Source organism: Sparus aurata, chromosome 19, assembly GCF_900880675.1.
Source record: "Sparus aurata chromosome 19, fSpaAur1.1, whole genome shotgun sequence".
Classification (NCBI taxonomy): Eukaryota; Metazoa; Chordata; class Actinopteri; order Spariformes; family Sparidae; genus Sparus; species Sparus aurata.
Window position 1 is genome coordinate 10,846,125 of NC_044205.1, and position 20,013 is coordinate 10,866,137.

At 40.1% G+C, this 20,013-nt stretch overlaps 1 protein-coding gene across 4 annotated transcripts in view; it reads left to right on the plus strand.

The window, feature by feature from the left end:
- The window catches only part of arhgap29a (Rho GTPase activating protein 29a), a 35,784-nt gene that overhangs the window by 12,554 nt on the left and 3,217 nt on the right, over positions 1-20,013 (plus strand). For 3 of the 4 annotated variants that reach the window (XM_030398658.1, XM_030398657.1, XM_030398656.1), the window contains 17 exons: positions 3,934-4,077; positions 7,120-7,216; positions 7,949-8,021; positions 8,482-8,542; positions 9,044-9,190; positions 9,872-9,936; positions 10,041-10,151; positions 10,249-10,329; positions 11,078-11,260; positions 11,834-11,971; positions 12,087-12,277; positions 14,995-15,164; positions 15,830-15,958; positions 17,788-17,886; positions 18,086-18,249; positions 19,249-19,437; positions 19,813-19,950. In XM_030398658.1, coding sequence (XP_030254518.1) covers positions 3,934-4,077; positions 7,120-7,216; positions 7,949-8,021; positions 8,482-8,542; positions 9,044-9,190; positions 9,872-9,936; positions 10,041-10,151; positions 10,249-10,329; positions 11,078-11,260; positions 11,834-11,971; positions 12,087-12,277; positions 14,995-15,164; positions 15,830-15,958; positions 17,788-17,886; positions 18,086-18,249; positions 19,249-19,437; positions 19,813-19,950 — 2,180 coding nt within the window. Of the gene's footprint in view, positions 1-3,933; positions 4,078-5,824; positions 6,155-7,119; positions 7,217-7,948; positions 8,022-8,481; positions 8,543-9,043; positions 9,191-9,871; positions 9,937-10,040; positions 10,152-10,248; positions 10,330-11,077; positions 11,261-11,833; positions 11,972-12,086; positions 12,278-14,994; positions 15,165-15,829; positions 15,959-17,787; positions 17,887-18,085; positions 18,250-19,248; positions 19,438-19,812; positions 19,951-20,013 lie in introns of those variants that run through there. The other variant, XM_030398660.1, reaches the window with a different exon arrangement.

Below are 20,013 nucleotides of genomic sequence, written 5' to 3' on the forward strand. Positions count from 1 at the left end.
TGTTGGGTTTCCATGACGCTAATGAAGTAAAAACCTGGCAATGTGTTACTGGCAGCCTCAGAGCAGCTCCTGATCCGCGGCCTCCTTCTCATCAGGATCAGAGTCTGATCCCCCTGTAGCCTTCATTCACCAGGGCTTATTATGCCCAGGAATGTCTCTCACTCGCTCCTTCTCTCATTCGCTCCTTCTCTCATAACCCCCACTGAAGCAGGGAAGTGGGGTGCAGGGGTAAATTTGGGACAAATCCCAAGGGAGAATACTACCCCAAATAACACGCAGCCCCCCAATCCCTATACCCACCAAAACTCCTCCTCTATCACTTCTTACAATTCTTGCACAGCCAACCATCAAACATTGACAAAGAGACATACATACATACACACACACACACACACACACACACACACACACACACACACACACACACACACACCCCTTCTTTCCTGTGAAAAGTGAAAAGCTGCCGTTGTGATTTATTGTTCCATAAATGCTCCATGTGGCAGGCCCATGAGGCGACCAGTCCCTCTGTTTGCTAGTGGCCCCAGGGACAATAGTAAGTTTCAGCTCTCAAACAAGACCTTGCACAAAACTCAGGGGTCTTCCATGGGGAAAACAGAACAACCATCTTAGCAGCATGTTTGACAATTTTCAGATTGCCAATATTTAAAATGTAAACATCTTCTGTCATTTCAACTTTCTTCACTTAATTACCATTTCCCAATATTCTCCCTCATGTAAATCACAACAATATCACCATAGAAACAAAACAACCCAGTCAGATGTTCCTTTAACCAGCCCTCCCTGGTGGGAACAAGTCTTTTTCTCTTTGTGTCTCATCCAGAATGGCAGTTGAGGGGTTAAATAATCAGTCTCTGTACATTATCCCGTGTCCTGCTGGGCTGGTGGACGCAACCATAATGTCTTGCTAATTAGCCTCCATTTAGGATGGTCCAATAGGCCACACAACCACCATTGAAGATTGAAGCCCATGGAGCTTTGCAAGGGAAGACCCTCTGTCTCGTGGGCATTCATGGTTTAGGCTCGTCCTTAATAAACCTCAAGCTTGCCCAGGCTTGATGCCTCCAGGACTTGGGATTCAGTTACTCGGTCGATGAATGGGGTGTATAGCCTCTGTGGGCATGATTTAGGCCATTGTGTGTATTTTGTCATTGAAAGGATAATGTCCATAAATGGGATCTAAACTGACCAGGACCAATTAAGGGCTCAGGGGTTGAAGCGGCTCATTGTAAACTTTTACCCTTATCAAATGATTGTGGGGAGGGATCCCCATATAAGGCTGCAGGAGATAAAGTCTTTGGGAAGGCTGGGTTCTGTTGACAGTAAGGATGAACACTGCAAAACATTTGGTTAAAGGAAAATATGACATGTTTTTAGCATTTCAAATCTGATTTTCTTTTGCATTTACTCCAAAAATTTACATAATTTGCATTTTGTTGTTAATGCAAACTTTCTGTCAAGTATTTTACTCCGCTCTATTTTCTAAGAGTAAATGTTATACAGCTACAAAATTACTGAGCACAGTTTTTCTCAGATACAATCATTTTCCAACTGACATAGTAATCCATGGTACCAACAAAGAGTTTGACCTTCTCTCTACTGTGCGTGCATTGATGGATACCGCATGTGCATCAATTGTATAGACAACTCAGTTTGATGTGTGGTTGTGCCAGAAGTGCACTGCTGGCCCTTTTCCTGCCTTGTGGGGAGTTGGGCAGCTGAAACAAAAGGATGAGAGGCTTTCGTCATCAAAAACCACTAGGTCCTTGGCACTAGAAGGAGCTGCACATGACATCTGATGAAGATGGATGAAGATGGTCTCTATGGTGAAGGATAGGACTCTCCAGGTCCTATGGAGCAGCTTTTTGCCCAGCTAGAAGCAACAGGGCATCTTGGCATGGAGAAGTTCATGTGGTAGTAGGACAGTCTGCTTTGTGCCTGACCATTTTGGGGTTTTGAGCTGTCTTTTGATTCGATTGCATGTGGATCGTTTGCAAGTGCTTGATGTTCACCTGGAATTACCTCTTGAACTCATTGCTGTGTTATTTCCTGGAGTTATTGCACTTCACCTAATCACCCCAGATATTTTGGTTTTCCTTAAGGGGCCCATTGTTGATTGGATTGCAGGGGTGTGCTGATTAGCTGCAATGAAGTTGTCAGTAAAGCGGCAGCAAGTATGACCATTTGGCACATTATGACTGTTGTATCTCATTGATAGAGGGGAAAAACATGGGCTGCCAGATTCCCGTAAGAAAGGTTGAACATGCTATAGAGAAAACACACAAGTGTGGTCCACTTTTTTGGCAGTTGGCGAGTGAATTTTGTCCCGCGTATTGTGTCGTTTTTGTGGTGCTTCAAACTGGATGATGGATTATTGTTGTGATGTTGTGACCCTTTGGTCAATGTGAACTTGTCACCTGCTGGTCGGTTGGCTGGATTTCCGGGTCAGGCCTCAGCTAGCATTGTCATGGCGGCCACACAGACCCAGCATTATTAGCCCCACTGGCGGCACTATTTGTCCCACTCCAAAAAAGAGGGCTAATGAATAAAAGAAAAAATGGGAGACAGCTAAAGTCTTTCTGATCCCCCTTTCCATGAAGGGGTAATCCAGGGGTGATCGTCAGCACAAAATGTGGCTTTGACTGCCTGTATCCATTCTTTGTGTGTGTGTGTGTGTGTGTGTGTGTCTGTGTGTGTGTCTGTCTATATATCTGTATTTTTTCTTTTCTTTTGCAACCTTCATTTACCAGGGGGGCATAACGAGATCTTACCAGGAATAAGATCATTAATACACATGACTGACTTTTTTGGAAGTGTTGATTACAACTTCTAAAGCCGCCCACTATATATTTAGTTTAATTACAGCCTAGGACTGAGGCATATTTTTGTCAAAATGCCAAGTATGTATTCCTGCGTGTGTGTGTTTTTGTGTGACAGAGAAGCAGAGAGATGTGTCACCATTTGCTTCACCATTTCCGTCTGAGTCATCTTTGGGATTATGTAGATTCCAATAAAATAGAAACACCTTAACCATAGTTCATGTGCTCATTTACATTTTTCTCATTTATGACCTCACTCCTCAACCATGCCAAGAGCACATTGTCAAGGTTACTTGATAGCAAAGTGCATTGGGTCCCTTTTGTAAATGGTGATGACTCAGTGTTAGTAAAGTTGAATTTAGTACACAGAACCACATACCTGAGATGTTTTCTTGGGTTAAATGACTAACTAAGTGTTAACTCCAAGGAGAATACATTAGATCATGTTTATATATGCACTGGGCTGTCAGGTTAAGTGTAGGTTTGCTGAGTTGTGTTTGACTAGACAAGCCATTGATTGCTACAGTGTTGACTAGAACTGCTGTGAATGGATGGCAGTAGTCTCACATGGCTGCCATGGTCACTCTTTCAACCAACAAAGCTGGAATGTCATCCAGTAATCCTGTTTCCAATGAGGTTGCACCATTCAGGGCAGGGATACTTTTAAATAGCTGAACTCTAGGTCCAATCTGCACAGGTTTTCATAGCACATTCATTCTTAAGCCTCTATGCTGAAATTATACAATTAAAGCATTTTTCTAGCACGATTCATAGTTTAAAAGAATACCTGGTAAAGCCTCTATATTGCTGATGTTATGAAGCAAAAAAACCTCATTGGACACATAGACTTGACATCATTGTAGCCTCATTAAATGTCTACTATCACATTGTGAGTTAATCTACATGCAGGTTAATACATTTAGTTTATTGACTACACAAAGAGAGTCCTGTACTCCACAATACAGCCACACTTTGCTTATTACAAGGTAGACTGCACATAACTCGAATGAAAGCATGAAGTTGTGACTGAAGGAGGTTGAGAACGCATTCACCGCCACAATAAAAGTGTTTGTCTTTTGTCTTTGTAACTTTCCAGAGCACCAGGACTGCCTCCATCACGCGGTCCACGAGCGCCTTGGGGAGCTGCTGCGAGTCCTGAAGGCCATTATCAGCAAACACCAGAGCCTCAACTCAGTGGACATCCTCAGTACTGCTGGAACCGTCATCGCCACGGTCAAAGGTGAGCTATGATGACCCAAGCTCCCTTAAACACATACACACACATAACTCAAAGCTTTCCTGTAAAACATACCAGCTACTCCTCCACTCTTCCTTTGGTCTGTGTTTTGTCTCTGCTTATCTATTCCCCCCTCTCCCTCGACAGCTTTATCTACTGGACATCCACTATTACTATGTCCTCTCTCTCGCACTGTCCTCCCAAGTTAAGCTAAAGTTAAAGAACTTCCCAGGGAATGTTCTGAGAAGTTTTCATATAGCTTCAAAGAGATGACGCTCTTCAAAAGGCACTCAAATGCTTAGAATGCAGCAGCATGTGTTTCAAACCCCATACAGAGAGTAAGAAAATAATATTTTGGAGTCAAATACCTGATTCAAGAGGCGGGGAGAAGCGGGTGTCCTTTGTGCTTTGTCTGCCAGTCCAAAGGGAACTGCACTGAGGAATCCTATTCAATCTTTCATTCTCTGAGATTATGATCTGGCATGCAGGTCAATTCTTAACTTGGCTGCCACACAAGAATCCCCTGAGTATACCTCTTCCTAATTTGCATTGCAAAAAGGGCCATAGAGGGGCAGCACAGCTTTTTGAAAAGCTTACCCTTAATAAGGAATGGTGACACGGTGAAGTGAACAATGCGGAGGAAGCGCTGCATGTGAAATATTTTGAAGTCCACAAACATTCACATAGGTGTGTGCATTTGTGTGTATGCCATAAACATTACGTGCCATCTTTCGTGCAGCAACTTGACTTTTTGTGTGGCATTCAGACATGTTGATACACACAGATTAGGACCTTTTCAATAAGGAAGACAGATTTGACAGCTTAATAGTCGTTCAATAGAAGCCTTTGATTTAGGCTCCTAATGAAATGAAATTAATGAATGGAAGGATTCTTAGGAATGTTGATTAAAATGCATCTATTTTTCAGAGCAGTTGCTTATAATAGCTACTGGTTTAAGGGCACCAGTATTAGTGATGCATTTGAACAAATGCTTTTGATGATTAGCAAATATTACAGGCTTGGCACTTACTGTAGCTGCAAAATGTAGTCTTTTCATACGTATGTGCAGTGATGAATGCTGTAACGTCTTTTCTGCCACTAGGTGGCCAGAATTGTCCACTTCTTGACCCTCACATTGTGTCATGGTAAAGCAGATTTACAGTTTAACCCTTATTTTTTACTTTTTACCAAATCTGAACGCTATGGATGATGCATGAACATGAAGATGTAACATTTTCTAATGCCATTATTTATTGAAGTATGTCCAGGAGGTTGTGTTTTTCTTTGGACATGAATAAAAAAAATACAAAACAATAAGTGTACTGATAAGAAATTAATGATTTTTTTTTTTCGAGAGAATTTAGTATTTATACATGATTACACTTGAAGATACACACCAACACACCATATGTTTGTTTATACAGTCTTGTATGAATTTCCTCCATCCTGTGATACTCCATGTTCCATTGCATGCCAAGTTGCTACACATTCGCATAACTATTTATTGGAAGAAAAGTTCTGCTTAGACCTGAATTCTGCGTTGGTCTTTTTGGCTGTCGAGTGTTTCGACAGTGTTGAGCTTTTCACTGAAACAATACCATTTTTTCCCAATGATGTAATTTCCACGTTTGAACCACTGGTTGGGGCCTGAGCGAGTACTGGCATTGTATTCCAGCAAGCCTCAGGATGTCCTGTTGGGGGTAGGGGTTGGACAGAAGAGTAGGAGATGTAACTGCAAAAGGGAATTGCGTGCTTTGAATAGTGGTGGCTACAGTAGCTGGGCTGGGGTCGAAAGAGGCTCTCGGGGCCCCATGGACATTGGAACCAGTCAAAATCCTTTCTTTTTTTTTTTTGCACCCTTCCGACAGCTTTAACACTTCCTGTGCCTCAGTCTGAGCAAGAAATTTTACGTTGGATTTATTTCTCTTTGCGGGATAGAGGAACATACTATTGGACCTCTTGGCATGTTGAAGATATCTGGACATCAAAAATCGTGTTTTCGTCACCACTTAAAGTAGTCATTACTAATGAAGACGGCTCATTTCTGTTAAACAGGAGGAATGCTGAAGAAAGTTTTGAGGTGGGTTATTGGTAGTTTTGCCATTTGTAACAAAGTATACCACTCTGACAACTCTTCATGTACCTGCATTTGTTAGGCGTTGATAAGTGGGTGCTCTTCAGTTTTCATTATATGGCATATATGGTACATTTTTGGAGGACTATTGGAAACAGTCTTTGTGACATGTAATGTTAATGTAAATTAGATAAATAAGTAAATAAGTTTGGACTCTTCCCAACTTGTCAAAATCTCTCTCTCTCTTCTTAGGTTACAAAAACATGATTCACAACTGAACCTTCCAAAACAAAACCATCAGAGAACCAAAGCTCTGTAACCAAAGGCAGTAGGTTTTCTATTTAAAATGTCTGTTCCATTTGAACTCTAGAAATCTCCATTGTTCTAAAGGAAAGGAAAGGCTGAGGAAATCATGGAGGGAGCACAGTGGTCAGTGACATCACTGATTTATTGCTTGCTGTTTGGTCTCATTTTCTGAGCATCTCTCTCCTAGTTTATTTTCTCTCTGCTCAGTCAGGACAGGAAGTTTATTGTGAAGACTGATTACAGCTGTATTTACGCTGGTGTTTTTCCCCTATTCTGTTCTCAGTCAACGCTGTGTTTAGACTCTCAGCAGGAAACTACTGCCTTCCCAGATTACAGCCAAATATACACAGTTGAAGTCTTTGCTTATCTCTTCTGATTTGACGTACCAAGTTGTTTTTGGGTGCTTCTGAAGGATTTTCAAATGGCTGCACATTTGAGATACAAAGTGAACAATTACTTAGCTCTCGGTGGGATTGAAGGAGTACTGCATGACTCAAAGAGATTTTTAATGACTCTGTCCTTGACGTCAGGCACAGGATGATGAATCATACAGTGAGATTCATGCCTTAAACATGGCTATATCAATGGCGCCAGCGCAGGATGTCTTCAGTATGCAGGGTTTGCTACAAAAGCTTGACTCAATCGTTCTCATTATAATTTAACAGGGGTGAACTTTAAGGAGGTGAACGAAGAGAACAAACAGAAGCTTTTTGGAGAGATCTACACCGCTATCGACACATTGGCATTCACCTTTGGCAATGTGTAAGTATGATGTCATCGCTGTGATTCCCATGGTTCATTTCAAACTGCAGATAAAATGACTCTGTCTTCCACTGTATTTTGTTCCAGTCAATTCTGGGATTATGATATGAGTATATAATCATTGTACATAAATGAGTATTTATAGAGCAAATTTTGAACAACCTGTGCAGGACAGAAAATGTAAGGTTACATACAAACAGGAATTAGTAATAATTATTCTCAAAGAAAGCAATAGAGATAACATGGAAAAAGATAAACTGAAAATATTTTGACACATGGTGCTTTTCAAAGTTACCAAAATTACCCTGATTATGTCATCTTATCATTATTTCTAATTTCAACTTTACATTTTTACATTATATACTAGTGATTGGGGTTTTGAAAAATGTGTCAATTTAGAAGGGGACAGAAGGGATGATATGATAACAGACAGAGTTGCATTATGGGAACTGTGTGGTCCCAGGTTGTTTGGAGCTTGACCCATGTTAGATATTAAAAGTCAGGAGATGTCAGGCTCTGCTCTGTTGATTTTGACCGCTTTTTGAGTCTGCCTTTTTGGAGCTCCCCCAGCTTCATGGAAGTGCAATGATAAAACGCAGGAGGACGCATTCAAACCACTTTTATTTAAACACAAAGAGAATTTGAGTTGTTTTAAACTGATTCCTGCATGTGCATTCTCTAATCAATTTCACCCTTTGTCAACCCAATGTGTTAATTTGTGTTTTCCCTCAGAGTGTCTGACTTCCTTATGGGAGATGTAGAGAATGGATCAGTGTTGGGGCTCCCCCTGACTAAGAGAAGCAGGGTAAGAAAAGTAAATTATATATATTGTATAAATCAAATATTCTAATTAATTCCGCACAGCTGAGGAATGAAATTGGCACTTACCACCTTCCACAACTGTATGTTCAGGATTACAGGCTAATATGTATATATTTCTTTAGCACCCTCTCGTAAACATACATTCATCATTAGTTAATTCAGTGTCTATTAACGCCAGGATGTGGCCCACTGCCCCTTTATTGTCCCTGGCAGAGTTCAGGGGTTAAGCTAGCAAGTGCGTGTTGACGCATGTTCCTGAAATGACCTCCACAAATGATGAATTGATGTTATGTATTGTTGTTTTCCTGCTGTATGTTTTAAAGCTGCTCTGAAGAGGAAGTAAGGTTCTGATAAGCTTTGTTTTAAGCAGAGCATACCATGCCTTGAAAGGAAATTCATCCTCCTTCTTGTCGGTCTTTTTCCCCCGTCTGTCTGTTTTTCAGTCTTTTGAGAACCTCTCTGTGGAATCCGGAGGATCCGGTCCCGAGAAAGATGATCCACCAGGTAAGACGGATCTCTATAACACACAGCTACTGCACTCTGGTGCTGCTCTGTGAAAGTGTCAGGGGAATAGAATCCTGGCAAATTCGTTAGAAAGAACCTAGAAAAAACATTAATCTGTTTTAAGCCTGCTGTTCCTGCTTTATTAGTGTGGGTTATTTCATTGTTTGTGCTGTGTCACTGCCAGTGGGATGTGTGTGGGGGGGTTATATAGGGTTAGGGCACAACCAGCTCTCTAGTCTTGATCACCAGTCGTCTTGAGCACTTATTAATACATCCGGCAGTCGGTCTCCTGTCAGCATTACTTTGCTTCAAATGGTATTAGCTCATATCCTGCTCACCCAAGGTCAGTGTGGGCTCTTCTCGCTGACTCACAGTCACAGATGTTGCTAGTTTTACACATGGTATGTGCAGCATGTGTGTTGGGTGGGGGTTGATCGCTTGAAGCCATGTATAAGGCCATCTTCTATAACCTTCCACGTGGGATTCCGGTGGTTTTCACAGGGCCGTCGCCGCCGGTTCGGCCAGAAGAGGTGGACAGGACACTGCAGCGGCAGGACAGCGGGGTGGAGTCAGCGTTGCTCTACGCCAAGGCCTGGTCCAAGTACACCAAAGAGTTGCTGGCGTGGGTGGAGAAGCGTCTCAGTATGGGTGAGTTAGGGAACAGGTTGAGGAAGGAAGCAGCTAAGTAGCACTTTTACACTGGAGTCATAAAGTCAGCTGTCATGCGTTAGCGTCATAGACCATGTACTTAACTTCAGTACTTCATTACATAGTTAAGTGTAGGTTTTCATGTCAGGATATCTATGAGATATTTTCATTTGCATGTCATGCACATGTAGGGTTTAAAATAGCAACAATATGGGGATTAATCAGAAGCCAATATCCTGAGAATCACCTGAGTTGGACTTAAATAGTTGGATAATAAAGTCTTATCCAGGCTCAAGGTTGAGTGCACAGTGTGGGAGCTTTTGTTTGGTTCACCGGTTAATGAATGGTTTCAGTCTAGTACTTAGTCACTTGGCCAGTCAACACTATGAAACAATGCTCTCACTCAGGCTACACAGTACATGTGTTATCATGCATGCATGTTTGTTTAACACATCCCCATTGGTTAATGCTTTATGTAATGATTCATTTTATAGACTTAAATCATGACTAAAGGGACATTTTTTAATGAGAAAATGCTAAATGATTTTGAGTAAGTATTGAGATCCAACAGTTGATACAAAATTCAGCACATTGCACACCATTGATGAAAATTCTTAGGCCTTTACAAAGGATTGTGTATGTTGTTAAATTGAAGCCAACCTTTGTGTCGTCTATTTGCAGATATCGAATGTGCAAAGAGTTACGCCAAAATGGCAGAATCTGCCAAGACTCTTGCAAGTCAACAGGTGAGTAGATTTTGCAGCCTATTTGACTTACACATCCCAATTTTGCTGCAGTCTTTTAGCTGTTGGGGATTGACGTTTACACTTCCTCCTCCTCCTCATGTAAGGAATTCATGCCTTTCCGTGAGACCTACATGACTGCTTTCAAAAATGACATTGAGTTCAGCCAGCTGGTACTTCACACTGCAGCAGTACTCCAAAGCAACAAATTCATGCAGGTAATCTAAATCAAAAGATGCATTTATCAAATAGCACTTTTTTTATAATGGAAACAAAAGGACTTACTGTGTGGGGCTTTTTTGTGTTTCTTTCCAGCCTCTCCTTGCCAGAAAGAATGAGTTGGACAAACTAAGAAAAGAGGTCAAGGAGCAGTGGCAGAGAGAGCAAAAGAAAATGGTGAGTTGATTGACATAAAGGTTGCATTTTGTGAAGGGCCACACACAAATGCATACAGAATCTAAAGTTGTTTCACTGACCTGTGGGCTCAGTCCAAGAATGCTCTTGAAATGCCTTAGCCTGGTACACACATGCATACAAATGCTTTGTTTTGTCATGTAGTGATGCAGCCTAGTAAGCTGTAGTTCAGTTTCACCTATGACAGCGGCAGTGTCATAAACTAAGCCAATAACACTTAACACTACAATTGTACAAGGTCAGTCATCTGTAAATTAATTAGTATTTAACATTTAGTTAGTTTTTTATGTTACTGTCTCAGCTCCCATACTTGTTACACTAGAAAGTACAATACTGGAAATTACATTGGCTTTGAGTATTTTTTATTAAAAGTGTGCTTTCATATGAATTTTAAGTAAGTAATACAGATTACTATTAACTCGAATAGGATATAAACTTAAAAGCTATATTTTTGTGTTGGCTTTAGTTAGCATTGCTGGATTTGGGGTTGGGTCGTTGCTGTAGGTTTAGATGTCTGTATATTTTCCTGTGTTTTAAATCTTCCCATGTATATATCTGGAAAGACAGTTGTTGTAGTAGTAGTTTTCTTTTGAGTAGACAGATGCACTGGAAGGAAGATAAAGAAAAAAACAGCAATACAACAAATGGTAGACAATCCACAGTGTTGCACCATGTGGTGTGATGTTTCATTATTTGTGTATGAACTTGAAATACATGTGTGCATCTCTAGCACGAGGCAGACAGCGCTCTAAAGAAGGCCCGGCTGCTGCAGGCCCAGCGGCAGGAGGAATATGAGAAGGCAAAGGTGTCCACAAGCCGCCTGGAGGAGGAGCAGATCGGAGGAGGAGGAGGTGCAGCAGCAGCCAAACAGCTAGAGAAGAGGCGCAGGCTGGAGGAGGAGGCCCTGCAGAAGGTACAGCATCTCCTCTGTTGGGCCTGTGGCTCTTTCACTGTGGTAGATTGTAGATGTGCTGAATTAATATTAACATCATTAATTATGTTTGTTAAAATAGGTTTTAGTAATTCAATCTGACCTATTTTAAATTGTAGGTAGCTTTATTTGCCATTTAGAAGTCAATTTCATTTAATAGCATAGTTGCTGCTTCATAAATGCACCCAAGCACTACACACATCCTCCTGTTTCACTGTACTTTGACATTTATTGGACTTTGAAAGTACAGAGAGACAGAAATGGGTAGAAAGGCATAACAAGTATAGTGGGCTCAGACAACAAACTCAATCTCTATTCAAATTGCATTTTGTCAATTAAACTATAGCTGGATGACCATATTCTGTTTGGTGTGCATTCAGACAGGCTCAAGGAAATTGTTCTCAAGTAACAATAAAGATGGCAGCTCATTTTCCCTCCAATCACTTATAACTCATTCTTGTAGCACTAGTCTGAGCCGATGAGCATCAGAGTCAAAGCCCTCATACAAATTAAAGTACTGAGAATTATAATGAACTGCATTTCCTCTGTTGGCAGGCTGAGGAGGCCAGGGAGCACTGCAAAGCCTGTCAGATTGATGTTGGGGTGAAGAGAGTCGATCTGGTGACAACCAAGAGTGAGATCATCACCCAGATCCGAGAGATGGTCTCCCAGTGCGACCTCACCCTCAAGGCTGTAAGTACTGACTTTTCTGCTCTAAATGTCAGACATTTAAAATTCCAACCACCTTAAATATCAGAAATAATTTTCTACCCATGATAAGGTTAATGTTGCTTGCTTATTGCTGCAGGTGACAGTCAACTGGTTCCAGCTCCAGCAGGCCCAGGTCGTATCCCTCCCCGTCAACCACCAGAGTCTGTGTGAAAATGCCAAACTGTACGAGCCGGGCCAGCGCTATATCGATTTTGTCCGGAGTCTACCAACTGATGGGCCTCGCCTGGAGTCCCACTCGTTTGATTCAGCTGTCACACAAAACACAGGGTGAGCCATCAAGATACTGGGTTCAATAGCTCCTGTTATCATTGTGTGGCAAGTGATTTCAGTTAATGGATTGTATTTTTATCTTAATGACGCTAATTTTTAATTTGTTACAACCGTACATTATTAGCGAAATATCATGAATAACAAGTCATGAATGAGTTTTTAATTTACTATAGCCTATGTTGTATGCCTTAATTTCATTATGTAGCGTGATTAGATAACAAGTGCATTTTGCACAGATATGAATACAGATGTGCCTTGAGATTTTGGTTTGCCCTTCGGTGTACCTTGGACCCAAAAATTTTGAAAACCACTGGAACTGAGATCTGATTCTTATTATAGATGAATTGTGTTTATTGACTCAGTGCTCAGTGGCAACTTGACTCAGTGCTCAGTGACAACTTGACTCAATGCTCAGTGACAACTTGACTCAATGCTCAGTGGTATCAGGTACTTTTCCCCAATTTCGTTTTCCACTGCAGCTTGTACCCACTCAGTGTACATCGAATTCTTTAGCTAATCATCAGAATGACTCATGGTTTAACTGCCATGACGTCATCTTCAAGATGAGACACACAAACAGGAACAATGGAGGAAATCCTCTGCTTTTTGAAATCTTTTTATTGGCAACCAAACAGAGGAAAATTAGCACTTTGTTAATAGACCACAGTATTTGTGGGATACTATTTTTTCTTTAATTTGGTTTAAGTGAATAAATATTTGTCCATCACTATTTGTGGCCTGTGTGCAGGACATCAGTGTTACTCAGGTGACAATTCTAATGATGATTCTTTCTGACCAAACAGTGGTCTGCAGTGTTTTATCTCCACCTTTTAGTATCTGCTAAGCTTACTTGGAACCTAGACTAAGGTATTACAAGTTATCAAACTTTTGACAATGTGGGGGGGAAAAATAATAGTGGAGTTGAGTGGAGCCAAGTCGTACCATGCACTGGAAACGCAGCTTTAGTCATTTCCTTGATTCAAATCTGAGAAAGTAAACACAAACACTGATAACTGACTTATTTTTGTAAGACGGATAAGGTGGTGGTTCTCAGAGGGCTTCACAGTCCGAAACAAAGTTAGTTTGATTACATTATCTGTACTGACTCATTTAAAAAAAAAAAAAAAAAAGTGTACATTTATCGACTTAATGTTGGCAATTATACAGTTATTTTGATGTAAATTGCTTAAAGCTTGCATCACAGGATTCAGTGGAACGATAAGTATTTTTGAATAGTAAACAATGGTTGTAAATCCAGTGAAATGAAGTGATTTGTGGTCCTGGAGACCTGACTGATGAGAGGTGGAGTGATTGAGTGAGTGAGCTTGTTTTGGAAAGCGTAAAACAATTGGGTTGGCCAGGGCTTCCTGCGGAAATGACTGTGGTCACAGGAAAGAGGAGTTGGGGCGGTGGGCTTACCATCAATATCACCAAACCTCTGTGAAAGTTTTCAGTAGCTTTCAGAAGCAGTGTGTGTATACAGTGTGTATAGTGTGTATACACACACTGCTTCTGACAAACATGAAAAACGTTGTGGTCAGTGGGTGAAGTTAGTACTAAGTTCTTGTGAGGACTTCAGTCGAAAAAGTTGGTTTTCCTTTAGGAGAATTTGTTGACATAGATTTGTGGTCTCTCTCATACACTCACACTCAAACACACACCACACACCACACAGATGGAAATAAAGAGAGTGCTTTGTTCTTGAGTAGTTTTCTCCCGCTACCCCCTGCCCCCCAACTCTGATCCCTCTGATCAAAAGAATTCAACTTGGGAGAGAGGAAATGAAACTTTGACACACACACACACACACACACTCACATGCATCGGTCTTCAAAAGGTTAAAAAAAGACTGCTGACCTATTTTGTGAGATTCAGTAAGACTTGGACTTTAAACAACAATGGTTGCATGGTTAGTACGTTAGCCAATCATCAGTCTGACAGAATGAGTTAATCATCATTAAACTCTTTATCAACAGCTGTCTTTGATAGTGAGGCTGATCTCGTGATATCGTAATTATTCAGGGAATTGAAAATGAGATATAGGAATGACAAGCAGATTTACTTTACAATTTTCTGAAAAGAGAAATGTTAAATTAGACACAAATTCTAGTCTGTGCTATTGCTGGTCTGAGATTTGAAGACTGTGAAATGTGAGTATAATTTTTGATTATAATTTTGATTAGTTGAATAATCAATTAAAAATTAAAGAATTTTGAAAAAAGCTCATTGCAATTTCCCCGAACTCAATTGAAGGTATTCAGATTGCTTCTTTTGTCCAACCAACAGTTCAGACCCCAAAGATCTTCACATTTAAAAAGCAGTTATAAACAAATGTTTGACTTTATTGCCTGAAAATGACTTAAATGACTGATTATCGATCCATTTTCTTTCTATCAGCTACTTGATTAATTGACGTAATCGTTGCGGCTCTAGTTGTTGTCTTGTGAATTCTTTAATCCATATCCTTGTTTAGTATCGATGGGTTACTGGTGTTGTATGTTGTATTGATTATAAAGCCCTCTAAAACAAATGTGTTATTACCAGCTATTTAAATAAAACTGACTTTACCTGACCTAAATACATTTTTAGGATTAGCAATATTCCACATCAAAATGTAGTGAATAAAATCACAAAATATTGGACATCACGAGTCCAAAGTTCATGGTATGTGTTTCAGGGTTCAAAAATGTCCTTCCTATTATTTCCCTCCATAGGATGCCTTTCAACAAGCGCTCGCTCAGTGGCAGCCACTCATCCCACAGTAACCTATCACAGGCATCTGTGACCTCTGACATCCTTGGTGCAGATGACGTGGACAGTCCCATCGGTGCCCAACACACCAAGATCGCAGAGAGGCGATCCAACAGTAGCACTGACATCCAAGGTACGCAGGTTGAATCAGATAGCATAAGCTAGTTTCTACTGGTATTATATTGCACTGTTAAAAAATCTTACAGGGCAAACTTCATCCAACCCCCAATATTTTATTTAATATTTTAGTTTATCTCTGATGAGCCCCCTTTTTGGTTATTGCTTTATAACAAACATGTCACAATAATATGAAAGGTAAAGGTAACAGAAGATATAAATTGAAACCACTTTCCTAGGTTTGTTGTCGTTATATTTAATTTTTTTAAGCTTCATATGCAAAACAGACTGAAGTTTAGGAGTGGCAAATTGTCCATCACACTTGGAAGGTTGATTGACCGTTAAATGCATTCTTGTGGGTGTGTGTGTGGGTGTGTGGGTGTGTGCACAGCTGTTGACCAGCATTTGTCAGGAAAAAAATAACATTTTCTGTAGCACCTTAACCAGAAGATTGGTTTGTTAAAGACAGAGATTTTCAAATGCATACCCTTTGAAACGAGTCTTGGGTTGTTAAATAATCTATTATCGGTTTTAAATGGAAAACTTTTGGATTTCAGTAAAATTTATATATCATTTATGTCTAGTCTGTCATAAACAAAATATGTAAACGTTATATTTTTGCAACACATAAATGGACTGTAATAATTTGCCTTTCAACGTTATCATTTGTTTTGAAACCAGCACTTCGGATTCAGGCCCCATTTCGTCCGTGGGCCTCAGCCAGCCAGGGTGGAGGAATGTGCAGCGACTCGGAAAGTGCTGGAGGGAGCAGTGAGTCTCGGTCCATGGACTCACCCACTGCGAGCCCAGGTAGGGCAATTCAGGCAGCCAGCTTAATTTACTGAAGCTTACCTCAAACTGTGACTACCACAGTTTAATCAATTTTGTTCCGCTTTAAATTGAATTTTTTTTCAAACTGGGCAAGAACATTATGAAATAAAAAAGATAAACCAGAACATGTGGGAAGGTATTCCTTTCAATTAAAATGCTAAGGATTTCTTAGATTTTTTGAACTGGAAGGTTCCTTATCAGTTGAGTGGAAGCTATTTAAATGTCCTCAACACATTACTGGCTTTAACCATTTTTGCATAAACTGTTGTAATAGGTGTGTGTGCTACTAAATGGCTCATTAACAGGACACTTATCTAACAACAGTCATCTTTACCTGTAATCGTCTACTTAAATATTTACATGCCTTGAATCTGAACTATCAAGGAACTAAAACCCTTTCTGTCCAACTTTTATGTTTACTCTCTAGTAAGCCTAATCATCTTGTTTCCCGCAATTGTTACGTGACACCTAGCTTTAAATATCAGGTTTAGAAGTCTTATGTCATTGATAACGAAAAACGAAAAAAGAATTGCAGGTGATAGACAGGAGGGACATTTCTCAATGCTGACTGTCTTTAGGTGCCCCTGAGGCCTGCAAACACTTTTTTTATAATCTCCATGTTTACCCTAACCTTATTGCGGTGTTTTGTTAAAATCAAGTGGCTTAGCAACCACTTACAGTGGTGGCTCTTTGTTGAGCATTATGCAACTCTGTAAGTCTACAAATACACAAACACAACAAATAGTAGTTTCTGGTACATGTTTGAGCTTGTCAGTGTTTCCTTTGTTGCTGTGCAACATTATATGTGTGTCACAGTGTATGTGTGTCCTATCCTGTCCTGTATTGTAATGTTGGGCCTCCTCAAATTGTTTATAGTAATAGATCTTTTGATATGTGTTCTCCTTATCAAGTCAGCTTTCACAGCCGACTCTTATCAACAGGTTATTCTATAACAAGTCACCAAGAATTTTTTCCCCAGTTCATATCATGAATCTTATCTAAAAAAATCTAATTCAAAAACTTCACAAACTTTAAAAACTGAAGTTATCAGACTCCAAATACATATTTAGCTATATTTAGCAATTTTTGTAGTTTGCCCCCCGAGGCTAAATTTGAATGTCATAATTTTATCATTCTTGCAATTCTTTGTATTTGTATTCTTAGCCTCACCTAATGCTTATTTTTCACATTTCAGTAGTTGTTGCCAAGTGTTTACAATAATCAAATCAACCACAAATAATTTTTACCTGAATGGAGAGTCTTTCATTTCAAAAATAAATTTTACTAAAATATTGTTTTACTTTCTTGCAGCTGTGTATTATTATTATTATTATTATTATTATTATTATTATTATTATTATTATTATGATGATGATGATGGGTTATACAGTTTAAATGGCTTATTCTTTGCATATTCCACTAGTTGCAATATAACATTCAGTGGTTTTATTTCATAAGCAGATATTTGTAGTTGCCCAGGTAATTACCTGTGACCCCCTACCCACCACCCCCTATTCATGATGAGCCTCCTTATTGGGCTCATTAGAAAATCCACAACATCCATGAAATGCCTGTTGAAGAACATTAATCAGTCGATGAAGGTGTAAATCACCAACAATCGCCCACTGGGAATTTAATTAACAACGCCAGTCAACGGCATAGGTGGGCCACACCTTAAAGAGAGTTCTCTCGCTCCAGGGCTCAGGACTTCCCACTACTGTACATAAACCACTGGAGCTTTGAGCAGAATTGACCTGATGTCACTGTGGAGATGTGGACTAACTGGTGTGTAATGTTTTACTGTTCAGGAGACTTTAAGAGGAGATTACCCAGGACCCCCTCCACTGGCACCATGTCATCCGCTGATGACCTGGATGAGAGAGAGCCTCCATCTCCCTCTGATAATGGTGAGTCCCTCATGTTCTGCATGTAGTTTGTGTGTTTTTTAGTTCTTAACTTTCTTCATTTGATCTGTTATGTGCAATCTGTTTTCTTTTGTATGATAATAACCTCTTTCTCAGTGGGATTCAAAAGTATCCCTACATTTATACAGAAGAAGAAAAAATAATGGCTTCTGTTTCTTCTTTCTTGTCCTCCACTCTAAAGGTTTAAGTGAGATGATAATCGAAACAGCCAGCTCCCCAGGTCCTTTTAGAAACACCCAGATGTCCAAGGCTGCCCAAACTCACAAGCTGAGGAAGCTCAGAGCTCCATCCAAATGTAGGGAGTGCGACAGCCTGGTGGTGTTCCATGGAGCAGAGTGTGAGGAGGTAACCTTGGTTTCTTTTCTTTTTATTTTGTTTTAGAACAAATGAAACAAAACACGATCCAAACATGATCCTCTATTTGGACCTTAAATGTTAAATGTTGTGAGTCCACAGCATTGAGAGTATTACAAGTTCAAGATGAAGATTGCCAAAGTTTCACAATAGCCCCTTTATCACTCATGGTGAGCAAAAATCAAACAGAAACAAAAGGGAGAGACCACCTTTCCCCTCATCTAAACCTTTGACTAAAGGGAAAAGTTGAAACTGGCTACAGGCTCTCCTCAGAGACCAAGTCCACCAACTGGTCTCAGTCGGGGAACGGGCAGTGGAAACTGAAGACCTTTTGTTCATCTTCCGAGCAGTCGCCTCCATTACCCCTGCACCCCCCACTGTTTATTTTCGATCCAATTTCTTTCCATATTTATTAGATACACTGAAGACACACAAGATAATAACAAAGAGTTTGCTAGGTTATGTAATGCTGGTAGAGACATTGACAAGAGAAGAATGACACTAACTCTGCAGTGTATTGGAAACATTCCATGTTTTTGGTCCAATGGGTTACAAGAATGAAGCACTTCACAACCAAGCAACTTTTAGGCTGTAAATAGCTTGGACCAGCAGGAGTTGAGGGTCTGACTGGCTCCAGTGTGAGATATTAAGCAATAAGTACATCTGTTGGTCAAGGTCAATTTAACTAAAGATTTGAAATTGGATTAATCACCCAGTTTGTTTTTTTTTAATTTATTTATTTTTTTACACTAGTTGCAATTACAATCCAGAGAGCCAGTGAGTGTGTGTTTGTGGTATTGTTCTGATTGGTTATGTATAATCGCTGAACTTAAGGGTTATCCTGGTGTTATCTTCACTGCTGCTACTGTAATGATCAATGTCCATCGGTTAGTTCCATCTCGTCTTTTATGTTCTCTGCTTTTCAGCAGTGTCTTAAACGGTTTGACCCTATCACTTTCATAACTGAAATAAATGTTATTATGTTTGCAGTGTTCGTTAGCCTGCCATAAGAAGTGTCTGGAAACTCTGGCCATCCAGTGCGGCCATAAGAAACTCCAGGGAAGGCTCCACCTCTTCGGCATTGACTTCACGCAAGCAGCTAAGAACAGTCAGGACGGCATTCCCTTCATCATACAGAAGTGCACATCAGAAATTGAGAACAGAGCGCTCAACATCAAGGTATTCCAAGCCGAATATGATAGAATAAGTATTATTGAAAGATCAATACAGATAATTGGATAATTACTATAAAAATATTACCAGAAAATGATTGGTACTATATATTGCCTCTATTCCACACCAGCTGTATTGTTTAATGATGATGTTGGCCACAACTATGATTGTGTTGCCTCTGGTTCAAAAGAAGATGTAGCTGCATCCAACATTCTCTCATTGGCTTCACTAAAGAGGGTCCACTGTTATGATCCCAAATTTTACTTCCAACTATATCACATTAATATTCTGAGGTGGTTGTTAGACAGTTTTACCATGCTGATCCTAAAAATTGCAGCAAAGTTTCCACTGTTGAATGCATTTTGTTTTTGTGCTGTGAAGGGGATCTACCGTGTGAATGGTGCCAAGTCTCGGGTTGAGAAGTTGTGCCAGGCGTTTGAGAATGGCAAGCACCTGGTGGAGCTCTCAGAGCTTTATCCCCACGACATTAGCAACGTACTCAAACTCTACCTGAGACAGGTCAGCTGCTTTTGAAACCTTATGATTCATAAATGTATTGTTGATATTGTATAAATACTATGG